This window comes from Halichoerus grypus, chromosome 10 (genome assembly GCF_964656455.1).
Source record: "Halichoerus grypus chromosome 10, mHalGry1.hap1.1, whole genome shotgun sequence".
Classification (NCBI taxonomy): domain Eukaryota; kingdom Metazoa; phylum Chordata; class Mammalia; order Carnivora; family Phocidae; genus Halichoerus; species Halichoerus grypus.
In genome coordinates, this window is record NC_135721.1 from 138,695,564 (window position 1) to 138,719,094 (window position 23,531).

At 56.3% G+C, this 23,531-nt stretch overlaps 2 protein-coding genes and 1 long non-coding RNA gene across 11 annotated transcripts; 2 read left to right on the forward strand and 1 right to left on the reverse strand.

Moving 5' to 3' along the window:
• The first annotated feature begins 1,020 nt into the window (after window positions 1-1,020).
• Window positions 1,021-2,733, forward strand: ABHD16B (abhydrolase domain containing 16B). Its single transcript, XM_036085347.2, has one exon. It carries the CDS (start codon window positions 1,108-1,110, stop codon window positions 2,518-2,520), a length of 1,413 nt encoding a protein of 470 aa, XP_035941240.1. The 5' UTR covers window positions 1,021-1,107; the 3' UTR covers window positions 2,521-2,733.
• A 596-nt stretch (window positions 2,734-3,329) lies between these two features.
• LOC118531431 (uncharacterized) lies at window positions 3,330-4,287 on the reverse strand. The gene is made up of 2 exons (XR_013442131.1): window positions 3,658-4,287; window positions 3,330-3,545 (listed from the first exon to the last, which is right to left on the reverse strand). It is a non-coding gene; the product is annotated as an uncharacterized LOC118531431 (long non-coding RNA).
• A 117-nt stretch (window positions 4,288-4,404) lies between these two features.
• Window positions 4,405-23,186, forward strand: TPD52L2 (TPD52 like 2). 9 transcript variants are annotated; one of them, XM_036085375.2, is made up of 9 exons: window positions 4,406-4,573; window positions 7,261-7,406; window positions 9,118-9,266; window positions 10,217-10,276; window positions 15,465-15,566; window positions 18,687-18,713; window positions 19,894-19,935; window positions 21,006-21,054; window positions 21,629-23,186. In XM_036085375.2, the coding sequence occupies exons 1-9, from the start codon at window positions 4,555-4,557 to the stop codon at window positions 21,722-21,724; spliced, it is 690 nt and encodes a 229-aa protein (XP_035941268.1). In that variant the 5' UTR covers window positions 4,406-4,554; the 3' UTR covers window positions 21,725-23,186. The 9 variants fall into 9 exon arrangements, with proteins under 9 accessions (XP_035941286.1, XP_035941268.1, XP_035941303.1 ...); XM_036085410.2 differs by lacking the exon at window positions 21,629-23,186 and adding an exon at window positions 21,191-21,449; XM_078057392.1 differs by lacking the exon at window positions 4,406-4,573 and adding an exon at window positions 5,536-5,666.
• Window positions 23,187-23,531: the final 345 nt, after the last annotated feature.

Below are 23,531 nucleotides of genomic sequence, written 5' to 3' on the forward strand. Positions count from 1 at the left end.
AGGGGAACCTACCAAAGCCCTCCGGAAAAGAGGAAGGTACAGCTTGCGGGGTGGTTTGAGTGAGGAGTGGGGAAGAAGGCTTGGCCAGGGGCTGAAAATGAGGAACGCTGGCCAGGCAGGACCTACCTGGAGGTCACTCCCTCTGCTGGCACCAGTGGAAAGAGGATCCAGAACAGGTGGGGGCTTTCCAGCCCAAGCTCACCCCTCTCCTGGGAAGGAAGGTGGTGGGGGGAGGAGGCAAGGTCATGAGCACGCAGTGCCTCACTGCTCCAACAACACCCCATGGGCCAGACTCAGTTTCTCCCCTAGGGTGATAAAGCATATTGGATTTTCTGGGCTGCCCCACCTTGCACTGGGAGGTCTGGGGGCACAGCCACCTAGCACGGGCCTGGGCAGGGAACCGCTACCCCAGCCTTCTTCAGGAGACTTCTGTGTCTTTGCAGACTCAGAGCCTGATCCCCACAGTTGCTTCTTCCTGCCCCTGACTCCCTTTCCCACCCATGTGGGTACCTCACAAAGTAGGAAAGCGATCCACAGCAAGCTTAGTTCAGGGCCATGGGAAGCCCTTTGTTTTAACCAATGAGACCCTGGTTTCTGACCAGGAAGAGGTTAAGGCAGTAGATTTTCCAGCCTGTCTGTCCACCTTCAGTTAAGGGGGGTGGGGGGCACTGGACGCTGGTCAGGTGTGATGGAAGGCAGATGAAGTAGGGCCCCGGGGAGGGTGCAGGCAGAGGACGGTCTGGGGAGGGTGTGGCTGCCGCGGGGTCCCAAGGCTTGAGTCCTGGGGGCGGGGCAGAACTTGAGGGCCACCACGCCTGGGAACCCTTTGTGCGCCCACCACAGGGTGTTGCCTCTTTCCCCAGCAACAATGACTCACAAAGCCAGCCCGCGCCGGGCACATGCCGCCTCCTCTGGACCCTGGAAGGCCCAGGTCACAAAGGCCGTTAGGGCCAAGCCCTGAAGAGGCATGTCCCAAGACAGCTCTGCGCAGCGCTCCCCCCTGCAGGCGTCCGCGGGGCCGGGCCTGGGCCTGGGCCACCCGCCGCCACCCCGGCCTGGCGACTGGCCGTTACAGCTCAGGCGGAGCGCCCCGTAGCCTCGACGCCCATGTGTGTCGTCTGCTTCGTGAAGGCGCTGGTGCACGTGTTCAAGATCTACCTGACCGCCAACTACGCCTACAACTTCCGCGGCTGGCCTGTGGACTTCCGCTGGGACGACGTGCGCGCCGCCGGCGGGGGTGGCAGCGGGCACCGCGCGCTGACGTGCGCGGCGGCCGCGGCGGGCGTGTGGCTACTGCGGGGCGCGGCGCTGGGCGGGGACGCGCCGGGGCGAGCGCCGCGCGGGGCGCGCAGCCAGGCGCAGTGCCTCCTGCAGCAGATCCGCGAGCTGCCGGGCCAGCTCGCCAGCTACGCCCTGGCCCACTCGCTGGGCCGCTGGCTCGTGTACCCCGGCTCCATGTTCCTGATGACTCGCGCGCTACTGCCGCTGCTGCAGCAGGGCCAAGAGCGCCTGGTGGAGCGCTACCGCGGCCGGCGCGCCAAGCTGGTGGCCTGTGACGGCAATGAGATCGACACTATGTTCATGGACCGCCGCCAGCACCCAGGCAGCCAAGGCCGAGGCCTGCGCCTCGTCATCTGCTGCGAAGGCAACGCCGGCTTCTATGAGATGGGCTGCCTGTCGGCGCCGCTGGAGGCTGGCTACTCGGTGCTGGGCTGGAACCACCCGGGCTTCGGGGGCAGCACGGGCGCGCCGTTCCCGCAGCATGACGCCAACGCGGTGGACGTGGTGGTCAAGTATGCGCTGCACCGCCTTCGCTTCCCGCCCGCGCACGTGGTGGTCTATGGCTGGTCCGTCGGGGGCTTCACGGCCACCTGGGCCACCATGACCTACCCGGAGCTGGGTGCGCTGGTGCTCGACGCCACCTTCGACGACCTCGTGCCGCTGGCCCTGAAGGTCATGCCCCACAGCTGGAAGGGACTCGTGGTGCGCACCGTGCGCGAGCACTTCAACCTCAATGTGGCCGAGCAGCTGTGCCGCTACCCAGGCCCCGTGCTGCTGCTACGGCGCACGCAGGACGACGTGGTCAGCACCTCGGGCCACCTGCGCCCCCTGCCGTCCGGCGACGTGGAGGGCAACCGCGGCAACGAGCTGCTCCTGCGTCTGCTGCAGCACCGCTACCCGGTCGTCATGGCGCGGGAAGGCCTCGCGGTCGTGACGCGCTGGCTACGCGCGGGCAGCCTGGCGCAGGAGGCCGCCTTCTATGCGCGCTACCGCGTGGACGACCAGTGGTGCCTGGCGCTGCTGCGCTCCTACGGCGCGCGCTGTGAGCACGAGCGGGAGGACGAGGACGCCTGGGGGCCCCATGGGCTCTCCTTCCCCTGGCTGGTGGGCCAGGGCCTGAGCCCGCGGCGGCGCCGGCAGCTCGCACTGTTCCTGGCGCGCAAGCACCTCAAGAATCTGGAGGCGACTCACTGCAGTCCGCTGGAACCAGAGGACTTCCAGTTGCCCTGGAGGCTGTAGTTCTCGTCCCTGCAGCTGCTGGCAAGCGTGAGGGTGCGTTTGCGCCCCTTCAGGGCCTCAGGGCCTTACCCTCCCCACACCCCCGAAACCAGTAAAGCTGGCCCTGCCTGGGGATCCCGACCTGGTGTCTGAGGGAGGGTGAGACAGAGCATAGGGAACCTGTCCTCGCTCTCTCTCCCGCACGGGCGTTTCCCCCTCCCTTCCTCAAGTGTTTCTCCCTCAAACACTTGTAGGTTCCAGTCTGCTCCTAAAGAGAATGTAGACCCAGTTTATGGCAACGCTGTGTGATGGGTGCTTTCATCACCTCAAAAGGATGGTGGGAACACGGGCTGTGGGACCCCAGGAGGTGCCCTTAACCTGGCCGGGGTACAGGATGGCTCTGGGTTTGGACAAGTCACCCCTAGCTGTGAAAGAACACTAGCCCTGGAAGATTATCAAGCAGGTCTTAGCAGCTAGACCAGACCAGGAGAGTGTGATGCTGGGCTCTTTAGGGTCCCCTCCCCACCTCCACCTTCCTGGCTTCTACAGGAAGGGACAACAGACTCCGAGTAACAGGTACTCACAGTGGCATGTCCGTGAGGGCTGCAGACACACCCGCACGGACCATTCACTTGCTTGGCATCCCCTCGAGCCAGGTCTGGGCTGGGCATTGTTCCTGGCTCAAGAGTGTAGTACAGAATGAAAGCCAAGCCCTCTGCTCACCACCATCTGTAATGCAGTCGCGCTCTACCGTCTGCCATGAACTGCACGAAGTGGGGACCAGGGCGAGCCAGGGTGGGCTGAGCAGGAAACCGCAAAACTCAAAGAAGCCAAGTGGGGCAGACATTTAATTGACAGCACCAGAGCAAGACATGGCCACGATGCACCTAGGCCAGTGCCAGCCAGAGTAGGTAGGTACCTAAGGTGACCTTAGGTGCCAGGAAGACACCTGCGGCGAGGAGGAGCTATCCAGGTTCAGGAAGGGGCTTCCATGCGGAGGGATCAGTACATGCAGCGTGGCTTGGCCGGAAAGAGGGAGTGCAGTCCTGAAGGGTTTGAATACCATTTAAGGATTTGCTTCCAGTGGCAATTAGGAGCCAAAGAAGGGAAGTTTTGGGACTTGTTTTAGCGAAACCGGGTTGTCTAGTGGTTACACACCTCTCCTTTGAGAAGTCCGGCAAACTTGTTCCAGCGTTTGCTGGAAGCCCCTCAACTAGCTGAGTGGTCTCGGACAAATTACTCTAACCTCAGTCTCCTCATCTGTAAAGTGGGGAGGGCTCCCCCTGGCTTCCCGGGTTGTGTGAAAAGGAAATGAAAGAACACCGAGGTGCACACGGCGCAGGAGCGCGAAGGCTGCCCTGCAGGCGAGACGCCTCCAGCCAAGTCAGGGCAGCGGCGCCTGCAGGGCAAGAGGACGAATCACGGACACGCCTTTTTCTGCGTTACCCCATACAATTAAAAAAAATAAAAATCCCTATAAAGAGGAAGGACTTAAAAAAAAAAAACTGAAGGGAGAAGCTAATTCCAAAGTCAGGGGGTCGGGCCTCAAACGGATCTCAAGCGGTCTGTGCGGTGCGTTAGCCATGACACTCCTAGGCAGCGGCAAACACCCTCGACGTCTCCACAAGGGCCAACCCTAGGCTTCCCTAGCGCCATGTTGGACGGTCGTCCCACTTCCCAACCTCCCCGTGCGCCTTCGGACCTTTCTACCTGTGTGTCTCGCTGGTGGAGCCGACGTGGGAGGGATTCCCTTAGAACCCGACCTCCCTTTCCGGCTGCGTCCGCAGCCTCGGCCAATCAGACCAGAGCGGGTAATAGGGACGGGGCCGAACAGCGCCCTCATTGGACATCGTTGGTGGGGGCGGGACGAAGGCGGAGCACGCGCCAAAGCGGAAGTGAGGCGTCGCGTCGCTGATTACGTAATGCCGCGGTGGCTGAGGCGGTTCCGCTGGCCGGTGTGTACGCGGCGGGCGAGTCCAGGTTCGGCCCGCTCGGCTCCTCCGGCGCCCCAGAGCCCGGCCGCGACCCCCGCTGCGGCCCGGCCGCCGCCCGAACATGGACTCCGCCGGCCAAGGTACCCGCGGGCCCGGCGCCTCCGCCCCTCCCTGGCGGCGCGTCTCGGGCGCTCGATCCCCTCCGCCTCAGTCCGCCGCGTGGCTCCTCTTCAGCTGCCCGGCGCCGGGCCTCGAAGCTTCCGATGGCCGTGGCGTGCGTCTTCCGCCCTCGGCTTGGGCCGCTCCGAGGACCGGTTCCCCGCAACCCTTTCCCTCGTTCCCAGAGTTTTGGGTTTTCTCCCTCGGGGCAGCTCGCGTCGTGCCCCGGCCCGGCGCTTGCCTAGTCGGCCGGCCTCCGTCCCTACGTAGGACCCTCGAGGACACGCCACCTGGACCTGGACCTGGACCTGGGCAGACGTGCTGTGCGCCTCTCCCGGGGAGGGGGGGCGGGATGGAACCGTCTTCGCGTTCGGTGCAGCGCCCCTTGGGTGGCAACGCAGCTCGGAGCCCAGGCTACTTAGGGGTTGTCTCAAGGGGGGAAGGGTGCAGTGAGTTAGGGGCACAGCCAGCACACCAGGCCTGTTTCCAGGACACCCCTGACCGGTTTGAGATGGCTGCTGGGGGTGTGGAGGGGCCCAGATTAAAATCTTGAGAAGGGGATTCAAGTCGGACTTCCATTCTGGGGCCGTACGGAAGGGATGCCAAATTCCTGTGTTGACATGACTACCCTGGATGATTTTAGGGTTTTTCTTGCCGTTGGTCTAATTAATGTGCTGATAGAGGCCAAGATGCCTGGGTTCTGATACGTTTTGTAGGTTTTCCTACTTTTGCAGTCTACTTACAAAATAGTTGAGCATCCAAAGCCCATAGCTCTGTTAAGCTCAGGAGGCTTTTCACTGTTTGACTTGCATGTCTGATTTTGGTAAGCATCACAAGCACTGGATTCTGACTATAGGAATGGTGGAAAGTACTTACTGAGCAGTTACTGTATGCCAGATACCACACCAAACCTGTTTCTCAAATGGTCTTTTTTTATTTTCAGAATAACCTCTTGAGATTGTTCCTCGTATTTTCTGCATGCAGACGATTATACAGTTCTGGAGAGCTGGGACTCACCCAGGAGGGACTCTAACCCCCAAGTTTCGCCTCCAGCGCCAGCCCCACCCTCACTGTGTAGGTCTTTTGGTGACAGGGCTGTGCTGAGGTCATACCACACAGAATGACTGTGTTTCGCCTCGGCATGTTTGCTAAGTGCCCAGTCTCTATCTGGGGGTGATTCCTGTGGGGTCCACCTTTAGCTGTATAGGCAGAATGTCCAAGGGCCTTCATTTTTTTTTTTTTTAATAGAAGAGATTGTGGCGATTTTAAGGCATTTAGCGAATTTGAGCGGGTTCAACATAGCAGATACAAACGATGAAGTAGTCGTGTAGGCTGCTCTCCGTTGATTAAAATGCAGACGCGCTTCATGTAGTGAACGTGTATTGAGCACCAGGGACGTGCTAACCTCCAGCTGTGTGGGGCATATGAAGGGAATAAGCTAAATAGAGCATCTTTGGTTTTAAGTGCAGTCTAAATTTAGCAGATTCTAGGATTTCTACAGTAGAGAAACATCTGCAACAAGACACTTTTACTTCTTTCCAACCTTTGTGACTTTATTTATTTCTTAAAAAGTTCATTTACTGGGCGCCTGGGTGGCTCAGTGGTTAAGCATCTGCCTTCGGCTCAGGTCATGATCCCAGGGTCCTGGGGTCGAGTCCCGCATCAGGCTCCCTGCTCCGTGGGAAGCCTGCTTCTCCCTCTCCCACTCCCCCTGCTTGTGTTCCCTCTCTCGCTGTGTCTCTCTCTGTCAAAACAAACAAAATCTTTAAAAAAAAAAAGTTCATTTACTTATTTAAGTAATCTCTACACATGGGGCTTGAACTCACCACCCCGAGATCAAGAGCTGCATGCTCCTCCGACTGAGCCAGTGAGGCGCCCCCTATGTCTTTACTCTTAAATGTGCCAGACACCACGCAAAGCCGATTTTCCTGGCCTGTGCTGATTGTGTAGTACTGCAGGACAGCCATGGGTTTGGAGTTGGGAAGAAGGAAAGCAGACCCATGTTTCCTTGTGTGGGATCTTGTCGACTTTTAGTGCAGACAGGAAGATGCTTTTAATTCGAAGAGAAAATAGCATAGGGATTGGAACCTGATCTGGGTGTCGCGGAGGTGTGGAAGCAGTGTTCTCTCTGCGCCTCACTGCATGTTGCTGTGGAACGAGGGTCGAGCAGAGACTGCAGGGTGTTTTGTTTTGTTGACTCACTGCTGGGGCTGGATGACCCGCACATGCTCCTTGTGTGTAGTTTTAGCATGTGCTTTGCAGGTAGGTTGATTGAAAGTGGTGCTCGTTGTGTTTACAGCTGTATCAAGTTTCTCTGCTCTAAAAACTGGAAGATCTATTAGGTCTAACTGCTTTATTTGTAGCAAAGGTTCTTATCTCAGGAGCATGCACTCTCATGGGGGAAGCAGAGTTAGGGTCTGGCTGCCGTGTGCCAGCCTTTCTCATGCCCTGAAGTAGCACCTTGGGTAGCCTGAGATGCCCTTGGCCTGATGGCCAAACCATCCCTGCAGAACCCGTCAGAGAAGAGGTGTTGGTTCTCTCCACAGTTCACCCCAACGCCCATAACCTGTCCTCTTACCCTTGCTTTTTTCCTTGATGGAGACCTCTTCCCTGTCTACTTCTCTGTAACTTCTTATTGACGCTTTCCGATCTTATTTGTCTCTGGCAGATATCAACCTGAATTCTCCTAACAAAGGTCTGCTGTCCGACTCCATGACAGATGTCCCTGTCGACACAGCGTTGGCTGCCCAGACTCCTGCTGTTGAGGGTCTGACCGAGGCTGAGGAGGAGGAGCTTAGGGCTGAGCTTGCAAAGGTGCTGTGTCTTGGCTGTCTGTCTTGGGACCATGAGTTCAGGCCCCCTCATTAGCCTGAGGGGGCCAGAGTGCTAGCTGTGCTCTGCGGAAATTGCCCTGGGAGGTTATTCCTAGAGTCCCACAGAAACTGCTCTTCGTGGCGGCTTTGTGTGTACTTGGCGCCTCGTTAAGTATTCCATGAGGAGAATGTCTACACGGGGACAGCTGCTCTGAGCACACCATCTATTGGGAGTGTCTTTGTTGATATTAACACTTGACAGTTTCCAGACTCCACAAACTCTCTGTTTCTGGATCTTCATTTTTCTTTTAAAAATACTTCTTTTGTAAAAAGTGCTTCATGTGATTTTTTTTTTAAAGTGAGTTCTTTAAGAGGAAATGGTAATTAAAAGTCAGAATTTCCAAGTATAATTTTTATTCATAGCAGCTGCCAGGAATGTTTCTTTTTATTGTATGGTGCAGAATCAAATGGTAACTCACTTGGGATTCAAAATCTGGCCACATGAACTTGCTGGTAATCTGAGTGTACCATCCGGTCCGGCAGAGGCTGGTGCACTGCCTGTCACAGGCCTCTGCTCTGTCTCCAGAGATGAGCCCCGTGTTGATGCATGCTGAGTCTGAAAAAGAGCTAGCTCTGCAGATGAGCCTCAGCCCCACGACCAGGTTTCAGATCGTGGGGGAGTACGTACAGCTCTTTCTGAGTTGAGTGCAGGTTAGGGGGCCACAGCAGGCAAGCTTTGCACTAGGTCATTTCAGAGCTGAGCTGCAGAGTGGAGAAGCTCAGCGTCACTTAAAATTTTCAGTGTGCACTTACCCCACGACAGCTGGATTGCACACCCTCAAGCCCTGTCGATCGTCACACCATGGATGGAATGTTCCAGTCACTGCTCGTTACTGCAGAAGTAACTGGTAGCAGTCCGGCCTTAGATGATCCTATGTTTGTAAATTATTTCCTGTTTCAACTACTTTTTGATGGAAAACCTAGTGATATAAGTGCTCTGAGCTACTTTTTATTACCTTACCCCAAACCATCCTTTTTTTAAGAGAAGGACTTTTTTTTTTTTTTTGGCAGCTATTGACACAGGAGCTGAAAACAGACCTCTGGAGTCGTGAAGCTCTAGAGGATGCTTCTTTTTCAGGTTGCATCCTTTTTTTAATTTTAGGGCCTGAGAAGGTTCAGGTCTTTATTGTCAGGATTCTTTCTGTTATCCGATTCAGACTACCTTAAGCACAAGGCTTGGGTAACTGCCTCTCCCGCAGCCTGGAGCTGACCTCAGGAACATACATGTTGTCATAAGGGCTGTTGCTGTGCCACCCATCCGTCTGTCAGCTCCACTTCCTTCCAAGTGCAGGTGGGGCCTGGCTGCAGCACTTCCAGCCTCTGAGCCTGGAGGGAGAGGGGCTTGTCTCTCCTGACACCTGTGCCCAGTCCCAGGGGAGAGCTCGGACAGGCCTTGCTTGGTGATCCATGGGTGGGCACAGTGATTGGTAGCCCCACCGGGAGCCACTTGGCTTGGGGGGGGGATGGGACAGTCCTCCTGAAGAAGTTGGATAAAAACAGAACAGTTGCTTGACATAGACGGACTCTGTTCCTCAGACAAGTTGTTTCTGTAAGCAGAAAGTCTGAGAACCCTCTCATTGCAGTGTGTGTGAGGATGTTGGTCACTTCCCGCAATAGTGGCAGCTAATCACATCGGCTGTGTCCTTTTACAGGTGGAAGAGGAAATTGTCACTCTGCGCCAGGTCCTGGCGGCCAAGGAGAGGCACTGTGCTGAGCTGAAGAGGAAGCTGGGCCTCTCTGCCTTGGAGGGCCTGAAGCAGAACCTGTCTAAGAGCTGGCATGACGTGCAGGTCTCTAACGCGTAGGTACCTGCCCTGCGGCACAGGTGCCTCTGACGGTTGGAGGGTGTTCACCAGACCGGTGCCCCTCCTGCCTCAACGGGAGGCTAAGTACTAGGGAACTCAGTATGCCTGTGTGCTGGCAGCCAGCCAGAGGCTCTGAGTCCTTGACCTAGCAGCTGGTATGTATCCAAAGAGCTTAGAGTCTATACATATTTTTAAAAGGCAGGTGGATATACTAGCTAGTTGTCGAAACGGAAATTGACAAGAATGTATTTCAGGGTCCAAATTTGAGAGAAAGCTCATTAGGTCCTTAATGAGACTGATTTTCCTGTGATCCCCCATAGCTCATTGTCTGCTGAAGTGGTCACAAGTCCTCATGAGCATCATGTGGTCACAACCCCAAGCCCTCTGACCCAGATGTGACTCAGCTCTCTGAACTTGGGAAGTGTAGCTACATGGCTCTTCTGAAATGTATCCTCCAGGGTTTGGGGGGCGGGGCGTGGGTTTGGGAAATGTTTCCCACTGTCTGTGAAGCTGTGTCCCTGCAGGAAGATTGAATCACATTTCATCAAAGTCACCTACAAAAGCCCATTTCTCTGTCCTAGGGAATCCTAGGTTTTGAATCCCAAAGGGTGACTGGCAGAGAAGTGTTTGGGGGCCATGGGCTGTGTGTGCCTTCCTTGCTCCTCACAGCAGTACTGTTCCCTGAGGGCCATCTTACATGGAGTGACCAGGCACTCCCTAAGCATGATAGGAAAAGGACTGGTCGGTTCTGCCATCGCCTCACCTGGCCTCAGCAAGGCCTGCCCAGCAGGTGTTGAGAGGAGGGGCAGACCCTGTTCTCAGGCAGGCTGGAGACCCACCATTCCTGCTATCCAGCCCTCCGTGTTCCCTGGAATTTCACCTGTAGTTCAAAACCTTAGTTGAAACAATTGTTCTAAATAATTTACCACAGACTTTCTGTTTTTAGCTATATGAAAACTTCTGAGAAACTTGGAGAGTGGAATGAGAAAGTGACCCAGTCAGACCTGTGAGTGCCTTTGCTCTCAGCACCTCCCTCCTCCTCCTCTTCCTCTCGACACTCCTTTTAGGGACAGGGAGGCTGTGTGCACTTGGCACAAACCTAGTTTTAGTGTTTGGGGCTATTCTATTTTTAATACAGTTTTTCTTTTCTTAAACACAAATGAGAGTGTAACTCTCATGAAATGGGTGCAGTCGCTGAAGGAAATTTCCTCGGCCACCAGACCAAACTGAAAACCTCCGTCTGGCTGACATGGATGCGTCCCTTAGATGAGAGGCCTGGCTGGGCTTGGGCAGCATCTCTGGCTAGAAGGCGCCCCTCACCTTGCGAGTGGGCAGAGTGGCTGAGCACCATCTGGACTGATGCTGATGGTGATTTGGGGCTTTTTTTTTGGTCTTCTCTCCCCTGCAGACCTAGCTCCAGCTGAGGGGGATTCTCAGAGCTCACTCATACTTAGGGGTGGTTCTTTTTTTTTTTTTTTTTTTTAAAGATTTTATTTATTTATTTGAGACAGAGAGAATGAGAGAGAGAGAGCACATGAGAGGGGGGAGGGTCAGAGGGAGAAGCAGGCTCCCCGCTGAGCAGGGAGCCCGATGCGGGACTCGATCCAGGGACTCCAGGATCATGACCTGAGCCGAAGGCAGTCGCTTAACCAACTGAGCCACCCAGGCGCCCATTAGGGGTGGTTCTTGAGTGAGGGCTGCCACACAGGCCATGCTGGTGGAATCTTGAAGTCGCGTTGGTCTGAGGGGCACAGAGCTGTCAGCCACACAGAATATTAGCAGAGTAGGAAACACACGGATCGGTTTTCATGTCCGTCAAGGCTGTAGTTCAGAATGAGTCCTGATGTTTTATTTGAGATCCTTACACAAGGTAATAGCACTTCTTTTATCTGTGCTGCGGTCTGATTATAATTCCTTTGAACTGGATGAGGTAACGTTTTAAAATAGTGGTTTCTGGGAATCTTTGCCCTCTCTTGTTGAGGAGGAAGTGCTGTGGTGTCTCCAGAGAGCATGACCAACAGGCCTCCATGTCTGACTGGAAGGAAGTGGTTGTGACCGAGCTCGTCTTCACGGCGCCTGGGACCCCAGGTCAGCTGGCTCTGTGCTCAGAGTCTTCGCAGCCTGGTGTCACCAGGGGAGCTGGGTGCCAGGGCGCTCTGGCGGGTCCCGCCGTTCGTGTGGTTTGGTGTGACGGCTGTCCCCGCCACGGCCTGCTGTGCTGTGTCTTCGGGGCTGTAGCAGACGATGCCTTCACGGTGTTGCAGGTGTTCTGGAGGCTGAGACAGTCGCTGTCATCTTTGCAGTTTGGGCACCGGGCAGGCTCACGGTGTGGACTTAACCTAAGAAGAGCCTTAGGAGACTTTAGTGCTGTTTGTAAAACCAGGTGACATAAGGTTGCTAGGATATGGTTTCAAATAATTACGTGGCTCTGGGCATGGAAGTGGCCGGTGGGATGGCCCTTCCCAAGCACCTCTCCAGGTGGCAACCATTCCCCTGAGGCCTCACTCCCAATTCCGTTGGTGGGAGAGTTGCCAAATTGAAGCCCCCAGAGCATTTCTGCAGGGACAGCCCAGGGGGAGGATGACCCGCTTGTGGTCGCTGCAGGAGGCTGCTGGCGGGGTGCAGCTGCCCTGAGGGCTCTCAGCCAGCACACACATCTGTGCCTGTAGCACTGGCTTTCGTGAGGCCGTGCTGGGCGTAAGCAGCGTTCTCTTGGCTGCGGAGTGGTTGCCATTGGGTTCGGTCTATTACTAGACGGAGCTAAACTCGTGCAGAGGGGGCACCAGGTAAACTCCGTGGCCACTGGTTGGCATGTTGAGTCCTTCAGTTGTACGTGACGGAAAGCACAGACGGATGGTGTCAGCCTTGTCCAGCTCCTCCTTCCTGGCGCAAGGGGGTGCCCGGTGGTGCAGGTTTGAGTCTTTGTAGTATTGCAGCTCAACAGCAAGAGGGCCTGGTGTGGGTCTCACTGGACTCTCACTGTGGTCGGGGAGCTGTAAACTTCCCTGGCTGTCCACACTGTGATCATGCCCACCCAGACTTGGAGGTGGGAGCAGCCCCCAAGGGAAGATCCTGGAGCAGGTACCTCCAGCAGATGCCCCACACTGACTATGATTGGAGGGAGCCTGGTATTTGTCAGGATTCTACACTTTTGTTTTCCTAAAAGGTAGTAGTAATTCTCAAAGGGGTAATGGCCCGGTGGCTCAGCCTAGCGCTCTTGAGCACGTCTGGGCCCAAGTTACCTGCATACAGACCCTGACTCTGCCCCCGGCCCTGTCACTGCCTGAGCTTGGCCTCCCCGTCAGGGTCCCTGCACTGCATCTGCCCTGGTTTGGAGGTTCCCGTCTCTGAAGGAGTCACTTGTGAGCCCTCATTTCCACACCCCAGAAATACTGAGGGTGGTGGAGTGTGGGAGATCACCTCTATTTAGTCTCCAGCAGGGGTGCTGCCCTTCGCAATGGCCCATAGCAAGGGTCTCTCCTGTCTGTCGTCTAGTGGCTGGCTCCAATCTGAGTCACCCTCAGGATGCTGCTGCTCGTCACCGGCAGTCCGTGGCACAGGCTCGTGGTGTCTCCAACTGCAGTTTCCCTGTGGGCATGGAGATTCTCTACGGACTTGCCCTTAAATCCTCTGTTTCACTTCAACAAACAGGTTCACATGGTCTTACGTACTCGTTATTTCACAAGAAACGGCTTGAAGACGTTTACTGAATTTGTTTCTGAAACTAAATAACACATGCAATCAGTTACCTCATACTTGGTGTTTTTTGTTTTTTTTTTTAAGATTTTATTTATTCATTCGAGACACAGATACAGAGAGAGAGAGAGAGAGAGAGCACGAGCAGGGGGAGAGGCAGAGGGAGAAGCAGGCTCCCCGCTGAGCCAGGACCTGGATGTGGGGCCCGATCCCAGGACCCTGAGATCATGACCCAAGCTGAAGGCAGATGCTTAACCATTTGAGCCACGCAGGCGCCCCTCATTATTTGGTGTTTTATAAATAAGAGCCATGGCTCCCAGTCTGTTTCTTTCAGATAACCTGTTGTAACTCACTTTGAAATGAAAGCAGTTCGCCAGCTGGGGGTGAGGGTGACGGGGCCCAAAGGGTTATCACAAGTTAGGGGCCCCAGAGAGGGTTCTAGAGCCTTTCCGTAGCAGGCTGTGTTGTGGGGGATGTGCAGCGTGTTTCCCCTTCCCTTTATTGTCACGGCTCTGCCGACCCCGAGACACACTGTGGTGCAGGTGGAGGCTCCTGGCCGAGGCTCCGTCAGGCTGGAAGGTGCCTTGGACGTCAGGCTGGAAGGTGCCTTGGGCGTCAGGCTGGAAGGTGCCTTGGGCGTCAGGCTGGAAGGTGCCTTGGGCGTCAGGCTGGAAGGTGCCTTGGGGGGCTACAGCTGAGGGTGTGGAAGCCCTCCCAGGAGTGTGTGCGCTTTGGCTGCTGGTAGTGAGAACCGGCTGTGGTCGGCCCCTCTGCCGGGCGGCCTGTCTGGGTCCCGGCCGTGCAGCTCTCTGGGCCACTGCTGCGTGCGTGCTTGGATTTTGTTTTCATTCCTGTTCAGTTCTGTGATCGTTTCTATTGTGGGGGAAGGGATTTCTGGGAGTCAGATTGTGCTAAAAGGGTTCAGAATTAGAGTTTTTTTTAGTTACTTACTGCCTTCAGGAAATCCAGAGCAAATCTTACAGTAAAGATTTTATTTTAAAGTGTTTTAAAGATTTTATTTATTTATTTGAAAGCGAGAGAACAAGCAGTGGGAAGGGGCAGAGAGAGAGAGAGAGAGAGAAGCAGGCTCCCCACCGAGCAGGGAGCGCGACGCGGGGCTCGATCCCAGGACCCTGAGATCATGACCTGAGCTGAAGGCACTCGCTTCACCGACTGAGCCACCCAGGCGCCCCTTGCAGTAAAGATTTTAGACTATTTTCTCTCCACTATCAATACGTTCTGGGATTCATAGACCTTCTTGGAAACTAAGATAAATTCACTGTTCTAGCGATGTCAACATGTTTTCACACTCATTGGCTAGAAAGCACATGTTTTTGAGTCCCAAGCCCTGCTGGGCACTAGAGAAGCCTGAGGCCCCATTGTGCCATGGGAGTGCCTGCCAAGTAGAGGGAGGCCCTCCCAGGAGTGTGCAAGGCTGGGCCCCCCCCCCACAGGATGGGGTGGCGCAGGGTAGTCATGGCAGAACCCCACCTAGCACGGGCAGTCTACAGTGGTCGGGAGGGAGGGGGGCAGCAAGCACTCCCAGTGGGGCCTCCTGCAGATGGCACTGGGGGGCTGATGGGGGGGGACTCAAAGGACCCAGTGGTGCTGTCTGACCTGCCCCCTGTGACCTGTGACCTGGTGACACCAACAAGGCGTCAGAAAGTGGTCACAGAGAGTAGGCTGGTGTCTCGAGAGCCAGGGCTGCCTGGTTGGCCAGAAATGAGCCCTTGGGTTCAGGCGGCTGTGTCTGTTGTTTATGGTGGCAGCTGGACAAGGGCTGACAGTGCCACGTATTAGCTCTCAAGGTGGGCCCAACGGTGTCCTTGCCATCTCTGGCCACTGCACGGACATTGAGGTCATGGACACTGGTCATTCCAGAAGACGAACCCGCGTGCGGGTGGATGCGGCAGGAGGGCACGGAAAGGGTGGTCTCTGCTGTGATCCAAGGCTACCTTTGCACTAAGAATGGTGGCCTGAGATGAAGGTCCCCCGGCTCAGAAAGGGTGTTGTAAGACAGCACGGGAGGCTGGGGGGCCTGGGGGGGCTCCCAGGAGTCTACAGGCTGCGTGTCCACGCTGTCAAGCGCATCCCCCCCGTGGGCGTGGTGGAGTTTTGACATGAGAAGTTTCCCAAATAGAGTAACAGAACGAGGGGATTTTCTGCCTTCTGTCCCAGACCCAGGGCCCTGTGGGTCTGTCTTCACCGCAGGAGGCAGACACTTCATGCCCCAGGTAGTCAGTGTTGTGGGGAGGAAGCAAGGGAGGTGGGCACCTGAGTTTTAGATGAGGTGGAGTGAGGTCAGAAAACGGTTGTTGCGGAGCTGGGAGGTTGAGACCTGGCCATGCCTCTTTGGTCCCCTCCCTGGTGGCCAGGCACGTGCTCACTAAGGGTTCCTGTCTCCTTCTCTTGGGTACTCTCTGGGCACTTGGCGTCCTTGGCTTATGGGTGGTGGCTGTTCTTTCTGTTGGGTTGGTTCAACTGGTATTTCTTCTCAGCTACAAGAAGACTCAAGAAACTCTCTCTCAGGCGGGACAGAAGACGTCGGCTGCCCTGTCCACCATGGGCTCCGCCATTAGCAGAAAGCTCGGGGATATGAGGTGAGATGCTCTAGTTGCATGGGCCAGTCGGGTGAGGGTTTAGGGGTTTTAGAGCTGCTGGAGGCTCTGCAGGGGCCCAGGGCTCAGAGGCATACCCCTCGGGGGCCCCTTGGCACCCATAGATGTGGGCCCACCAGCCTGGACCAGTTGGTTCATGGTCCCTTGTCTGTGGGCTGCCTCTTTGCCATTTCTGTGTTTCTTGAGGGAGAGGGTCATTGTTTCTTTTGGGTAACTTCTAATGCTTGGGGTCTGGAAAGGCGGGTGCTTCCCTCTGAAGTTCCACAGAGGGAAGATGGCCCCCGTTTGGGGGTCAATGTCAGGGTGGGGCGTCACTCTGGGCAGGCCGGCGGGTTGGGGCAGGGGGTAGGGGAGGCGTATTGTTTTCTTGGAATGTTTGCCTGGCCCCAATCTCAGAGAGTGTGTGACTGTGTGCCAGGGGCCCCAGCTGAGTGTTCTCCCCCAGAGCTGATGGAACCTTCATGGCCATCGGAGGTTCGTCTTGAGCAGGGTCTGGGGCCAGGGAGTGTGGAGGCAGCTTGGACACTTGCTGGGCCATCCATGGCAGTACCCACCCACCCCTTTCCTGCCCTGGGCTCCGTGGCCGCACCCGCCAGGTCTCCTTTGCTTCACAGCAGTGAGCCAAGGGGCTTGGACCCTGGAGCCTGCGGCCATGGTGTGAATCCTGGCTCGGCTGCCTCCTTGTTGTGCCCTTGGCAAGGCATCCCTCTCGGGATTATTAGGATGAAGCGTGCACTGCTGAACAGCAGTGTGGAGTGCACTTCGTTACCATTGCCAGCATCCTGGCCGTTACTGCCCAGCCCTGCCCTGGCCCCTGACCCGCACTCAGGACCAGTCCCCTCACTTTGGGATTTCAGAGAATGCCTCTCTGTGGCCCCCACCCCATGCTGAGGCTTCTGTCTTCTCACAGTTGAGAATCACACTGTGGTGATGCCTGTGGGCTTGGTGTGCTGAGTGCAGCGTTGGGGGTCCGTCCCGCTCTGTAGCCCCTCACCTCTTACCCTCGGGTGGGCTGCCTCCCTGCCTGCTTAGGTTAGGCATTTCCTCACCTCACAGGCCTGGCAGTTGCCTTGTGGGGCCTCAAGGTGGGGGCTGTGCCCTGGCCACAAAGCCAGGGGTGACGACACAGACCCTCTGCCCCTCGGCTTATGCCCAGGGCCGTGCTCACCTTTTGTTTGTTTGATGGAATTAGCGCCCCTCCAATTTTTATTTTGAAAAATTTCAAATTTTCAGCAAGGCTGAACAGTTAGTATGCGGTCTGTGTGTTTCCTCTGTGCTAAGGAGTTCGCATTCCCACAGTTGGGGGTCTGGTCCTGCTCCTGAGCAGCCATGGCTGGGGGGTCCTCTGGTCCACAGTGGCTGTGATCCACTCGGGCCCTACCAGCCGTGGCTCTGAGTGGACCGCATGGAGGGTGTGCACTGGTTCCTCCCGTAGGCTTCACGGTAGTCTGCTGATACTGGACTTCGTGGGTGTGTTCCTGTAACGAATCTCATTTGAAATTAGATGGGACGCCATCGCTGCCGCACTCTGGGACACCTGCTTTGGCCCCCTGAGCCGTGCTGTGGTGAGCCCGGTGACAGACTGATCACGCCACCAGTGGCTGGAGCGCCACGGAGCAAGCCGTGTCGCGTTGTGCCCGTTCCTTCCTCGGAATGCTGGGCTGGGAACAGCATCTGAGGGAAGCAGCGACTGTCTGCGGTGCCTAAGTTACGCGCTCACAGGAGCGTCCTCTGTCACTTTGGGCGTTACTCTCCTCCGTGTCCTCCCTCGCGTTCGAGTGCGTGCAGTGTCGGCGCTGCTGGGAATGGCTGTGGTGGCGCTGTCCTGGGCCACTGTGGCTCCGTTCCGCGCCTGTTCCTTCGTTACCGCTCCCGGCTCCAGGAGCTGGCGTTCGCTGCTCACCCGTGGCGTGTCGCCTCCGGTCACGTGCCCGGCCTGCCTGGGCCTGCCGCGTGTCGCATCGGCACCATGCTTCACACGCGTGGGCCAGCCGGCGGGAGGAGCCGGGTCCCATTCCAGGTGCGCAGAGGGACTGTCCCGTTTGCTGCTGTGCGTCACCCTGGGGCTCTTTGGTTTTATTCTGCTGTTTTCAGGGGCACGGTGAAGTCTGACACCTCCGGGTCCTCCGCGGGTCCACCATTGCCTCACCACGTGGTCTCAGGTGGTTTCTGAGACCTGTTAACCTCCCCAGTTTGGAGCTGAGGTTCAGAATCTACCACTTCTTGAGAATGAAAACAAGGTCCAGGGAAGTTTATATATATTTGGACGTCTGCCGTATGTCAGTGTCCTCGATGGGCCTGTCCAGGAGCAGCCCTGGCCTGAGAGGCTTTTTGCGTGCCCTGGGGTACGAGGCGGCAGGCTGGGGGAGGGCATTGGATTTGGGTTCAAGCAGGGATGGGTCTCTGTCTAGCTTGGTGACTTGTGACAAGGCACCTGCCTTCCCTAATCCTCAGACTCCTCCTCCTCCCACCTGGAGATGGCAGGGCCTGCTGCCCACCCACATGGCCGTGTTGCTTCTGAGATGACCTCCGTGTTGGGGGTAGGAGGTGGTAGGCCTGGCTGTGTCGTGGAGGACGTGGCTGTGTTGCCCGTGGACACACGTGTTTCCAGGTTGGAATCTGTCAGCTGTACTGACGGGGCCGGAGTGCAGGGCGCTCGGCCCTGGGGGTGTCCCCAGGCCTGTTGCTGCGTATGTGTGTGCTCTGGCCCGGCCAAGGCCCTGTGGAGAGTGCAGGCCGGTCTGTGACGCAGGGCATGTCGGCTGAGCCTGGCTGACCTGGGTCCTGGGCACACACGGACCCTGAGGGTGGTGGAGCCTGCCTCAGCACACCGCACACCTCTGCACTGCTCCTCTCTTCGTGGCTTCTTCCTTCTAACTCCAGGCAGGGTCACGGACGTGCGGGTGCCTCGTCTGTGACCCAGGTGGGGTCGTGGAGGGGCCGGTCGTGTGCCTCTCACAGAGTCAGGCCTTGGGGAGAGTGGAGACGGGGTGCATGTCCTACTCTCCCTGTGGTGTGAGGAGTGGGGGTGGTCATGGGGGTCCCTGCGTGGCCTCCCTTCCCTAACGCTACGTTTCTTCTCCTCCTGCTGCCACCTCTCAGGGCTCGTCCGTTCTCACACTCCTTTAGGTAAGACTGCGCTGGACGTACCTGTGGGAGGCTCTTCTTTTGGTGCAGGGCAGGGTGGGGCCTGGCTGGCCTGCGGAGGCTGCGCTGGAAGCAGTGGTGAGGGCGCCACGGCCCATTGCTCACATAGCCAGGCCCGCCAGTGTTGCGGCCTGCTTGAGAGCTCATGGCGCTCCTCGGGCTGTGACCATGTGGCTCATTGCCAGCCTCCAGCCCAGCCTCACGGAGCTTGTCCTGCAGCTCCCACCTGCGTGTATTCCTGAGAAGAGACCTGTTCGTGTGGGAGGGTCATGCTGGCTCTCTCGCTGTTGTGATCTGTGCCTCTTCCTCCAAAACGCTGGCTCCTCTCCTGTTTTCTCCTCCCCCTGAGAAGCAGTCTTGTCCCTGTGAGTCGAGATGGTCTCGTCTGTCTTGTGAGAGCAGCGAGCAGCACTGGGACCCCTCGGGCATCCTCCTGAGTGGTCCTCACTCCGTGCTGATTCAGTCATGCTTTTCTAGCCTGGCACCAGCTGCTCTGTCACACACTCTTCTAGCTTGCAGGCCTGGAGCCCAAACCCAGCACAACGTGTGATTGGAAATATTTTTCCTTATTTGACCTGGTGGTTTCTCTTTTGCCAAAAAGTGACTTCACTTGCCGTGAAGTCAAGTAAGGACATTTGACAGTTATTTGTTTTGTTTTGTTTTGTTTTGTTTTTTTAAGATTTTATTTATTTATTTGAGAGGAAGAATAAGATAGAGAGCATGAGAGGGGGGAGGGTCAGAGGGAGGAGCAGACTCCCTGCCGAGCAGGGAGCCCGATGTGGGACTCGATCCCGGGACTCCAGGATCATGACCTGAGCCGAAGGCAGTGGCTTAACCAACTGAGCCACCCAGGCGCCCCTTGACAGTTATTTGTACCAAAAGTATTTTTTAAAGCCCCAGGCGTAGGTCTTCTTAGTTCCCTATTTTAAAGCTCTCCCTCAGCAATCTCCCATTTCTGGGGCAGCTTTGGGGGCCAGGGAGAGGAGCCTGGGGTCGAGTTTTCCTCCTGGTGCTGGGGGCCCTTCCGTGTGTGGTGGCCAGAGCCCACCTGCCCTGCAGAGTCGGGTTTCTGTGTGGATGAGCTGATGGGCATGGTAAATGCCAGGCTTGTCCCTGTGTTAACTTCTGCTTCCTTCTCTGCTTCTATCATGCTTCCGAGCAGCAGCTCTTCAATCCGCCACTCGATAAGTATGCCAGCCATGAGGTAATGTGCACTCGTGCCCCGGGGCTCTCAGACCGGGGTGGGCGCCGGGTGGGAGTGGGTGGCTCCTGCTGGTCAGCCTCCCACTTCCCACATCCCTGAGCCTAGGATCATCTTCCCCAGCAGCCTCCTGTGGGCCAGGGGTTGGAAAGATCCCTTCTAGGCCAAAGAGCTAGTGGGGGTGAGGCTCAGAGGTACCATTTTACCAAATGGACTCCCCTCTGGAAGCTTCCAGGGCCGCCCATGGGGTTGGGCCAGGGAGGGGCGGAGAGATTCATACACTTACGCGCGGCACCCAGGAGGCTTAAGGAAGCATCATCTGTACCTGGAGGGAGTCCTGGTCTCCCCAGAACACCCAGAGCCGTGGCCTGTTTTTGCAGCTTCCCACGGGTGTGTTCTCCACGCTGGTGCAGCAGCAGAGCCCCTGTCCTTGTTACAGGAGAATCTGCCGCAGCTGCCACAGCCCACAGCACGTCTGGGGGTCCTTGACCGGCTGCCTCTAGAGGCCCGAGGGCCGGGAGGAGCCGAGCCAGTGAGGCAGGAGCTGGTTGTGGAAAGGGTGCAGGGTGGGGCTGGGGCTGCCCTGCTTTCTCCTCCTCTGCCGTCTCCTCGCTCCCTTGTCCCAGGATTGTCCTTGGTTTTCCTTTGCTGGACTTCTGTGAGAGATTTGTGTCAGGAACACCTGGGACTGTTTATGACCTCAGTGTGTGTGTATTTAGGGTACAACAGACGTGTGTCCCACGTCCCTCCCGCCGCCCAGGCGAGTGGTCTGCAGTTTGCCCGTGTGAGTCTTGGGTTTCACCCACTGGCAGCGTGTAGGTCGTCTGTTCTTGCAGTTGGCAGGTGTGGCTGCCCTGTTCTGACCTGGAGGCCTCCAGAATGACCTTGCTGGGGCCGTCTTCAGGGGGCGTGCTCCCTCTCCTTCTTGGCTTGTCCCATATTTACAGGGAGGTCTCAGGACTCTGTCAGGGATCTTTCTGGAGGTTGACCCTAACCCTGAGGCCCTTCAGATTGAGGAGGGCAGCACAACCGTTTGCTCCCTACACTGACCTCTCCTCTCTCTCTCTTTAAAGGAATTCTGCGACCTTCAAGTCGTTTGAAGACCGAGTTGGGACCATAAAGGTAACGGTCTCTGGACCATTCACTTGTCTTGTTGGGGTGGGGCATGATGTGTCCTTTACGTAAACTTACTTAGTCATCGTAGATGCGCGTGCAGTGACAGGAACTAACGCGGAGGGTCCTTGTACCTTTTACACAGTTTCCCCAGTGATCACGTTTTGCAGTAGGACAGCCAGGATAGGACATTGATACGGTCAAGGTGGAGAGCGGTTTCATCCCCACAACGGTCCTTCCTGGTGCTCACCTTCCTCCAGCCCTACCCCCACCATCACTCATCTGTTCTCCGTTTCAATGACTTGTCATTGCAAGAATGTCCTAGGATTGGAACCGTGTAGCGTGGAGCCTTGGAAGATTTGCTCTTTTTACACTGCATAAATTCCTGGAGATACTGCCAGCCAGCCTGTTGCCTGTGTCGGTGATTTGTTCTCTTTATTGCTGATCGGTGTTGACGTGGCGTAGACTCCATAGAGAGCTGGACAGCTGGGGTTTCCGGCACAGGCCTAGGACCTGCCAGCATTGTGTGCTCTGTCTCAGGTTTTATTATCTTTTTTTCTTGTTTTTTTTTCCCCATCTGTAGTCTAAGGTTGTAGGTGGCAGAGAGAATGGCAGTGAGAACCTTCCCTCCCCAACCGGGAGTGGCGCCAAGCCCCTGCCCGATCACACGCCTTTCTAAGCCCGTCGCAGCTTTGCCCGGCCACGGAACAAGTGCAAGCACGTCCTCATCGGCTCGACTGCGACTCTGCAGCGCTGCGGCCCGCTAGGCCGCGAGCGGGCGCACGGAGCTGGCTTTGAGGATAGTCGTGCCACTCACATGTAGCCGTGGCCGCTGTGTTCGCATGAGCTTTACAGAACACGGTCTTGCACGCAGATGCTTTACACTGAAGTTGTAAACTGTCCTCCCTGGGGTGCGGGGAGTGGACAAGACAGTGGGCCCTTTGGCAGTCTTGTTAGCTCATGAGAATGTGGAAGGAACGGAGAGTGATAAGCATAAAATAAATGGTATTTCCTCAACCTCTCCTTTCGTAAGTTAGAGGAGGAATCTGCGGAAGGAAGATTCATCCAGAAAGCCCTACCGGATCTTCAGTTTTTATTTCAAATGCTAAATGAGAAAACTGTCCATTTTCTGAAACCCTCCAGAAAAGAAACTGGTTATCAGCAGCCGCCTAATTGTTACACTAACGATCTAGCTTTAACAAAAGCAAATTCTTTATTTTTTAAATGCAGTGAATTTTTCAAAAATTAAAGCTAAGCAGAGCAGCTTTAGCCTCAGTTAGAAAACATTATTTCTTTGGACTCAAGCTGAAATACAAGCCTTACATCACCTTATGCTTTATTTGTTTATAATGTTTTTATATATAAAAATAAGGGTTCTTTAGTGGGTTTTGAGCACCATGTAGACTCCTGCATCTAGCCCAAAGGGCAGAATGCCTGGACCGTTGGTGTGTTTTATTTCACTGATGGACATCATCCCAGTGTATGAAGCTTGCCTCTTTCTCCTCTCACGGACCAGGGCAGCTCTTGCTGGTCAGAGGGCTCCTGGGCCTCTGGGGGTGGGGGCAGGGGGCCAGGAGAAAGAAAAGCCGGCACCCTCCACGGATGGCTGATGCATGACTGGTCCTCGGCTCCAACCTGCCCGTTTGCTGCACACTGGGGACGAGTGAGAAGCAGGTGGCCCTGCGTGGGGTCGGCTGGAACTCTGCTGTCGCCTCTTCTCAGGAGCTGCAAAGATCTTATTCCCGTTGTGAAGCTGCCACACCCCAGCAGCCTTGCAGTCAGGGCCCCACGCGTGGGGTGTGTCTGGAGGGGCAGCTTTCCGTGCCTTACTGGCTCCCAGCAGGCAGAGACCGCTCCTGCACACGCACCTGTGCACTCCTGGGTGGGGGGGCATGCGCTCAGAGTCCACTCTGGTAAGCTGAGTGTCTGCTCGTCCCTTCAGACACCCTGGGTGGACTGCGGTCACCCCTGCTGACGCCATGGGAAGAACAGCATTTGGTCTTTTTTCTTCAGGGTTCGAATCACGGATGGGGTGTGGTGAGAAAGCAGGATGCAACTGTAGTAACTGATTTATCTTTTCCGAAAAGTGGATAATGGGAAATTTGTCAATAAAGCATTCCTTTGGGGAAGAACCCATGTGAGCTTGTGTGGTACGTCTCACTTCATTCGTGAAGGTCGGGAAAGAGTGGCAGGTAAACCCACCGAGGTCCTGTGCCTTGGGCCCACAGCTGGGGGAGAGGGAGGGGCGGGCGGGGCGCCGGTAAAGCTCACGTGCAAATCCCAGATCTTCAGTCCCGTGAATGAAAACAGTGTGCCGCGAGAGAGTGTTGTGGTGACAAATCTGGGGGGTGTCTGAGGAAGGGGAATATGGAGGGTGAGGAGGAGCTAGCCTGCAAGCAGGGTCAGGGCTAAGCAGCTAGAGGCCTGCAAGCCAGGCACTAGAGAGGCTGGTTGGCAGATTTGCTGCATTGAAGGGTTTGGGCCTA

Excerpts from the sequence above, each read along its gene's own strand:
- ABHD16B (XM_036085347.2), top strand. The coding sequence starts at position 1,108 with ATGTGTGTCGTCTGCTTCGTGAAGGCGCTGGTGCACGTGTTCAAGATC.
- TPD52L2 (XM_036085375.2), top strand. Across the intron at positions 19,936-21,005 it reads ATAAGTATGCCAGCCATGAG|GAATTCTGCGACCTTCAAGT; the intron begins GTAATGTGCACT and ends CTCTCTTTAAAG. Across the intron at positions 21,055-21,628 it reads ACCGAGTTGGGACCATAAAG|TCTAAGGTTGTAGGTGGCAG; the intron begins GTAACGGTCTCT and ends CCCCATCTGTAG.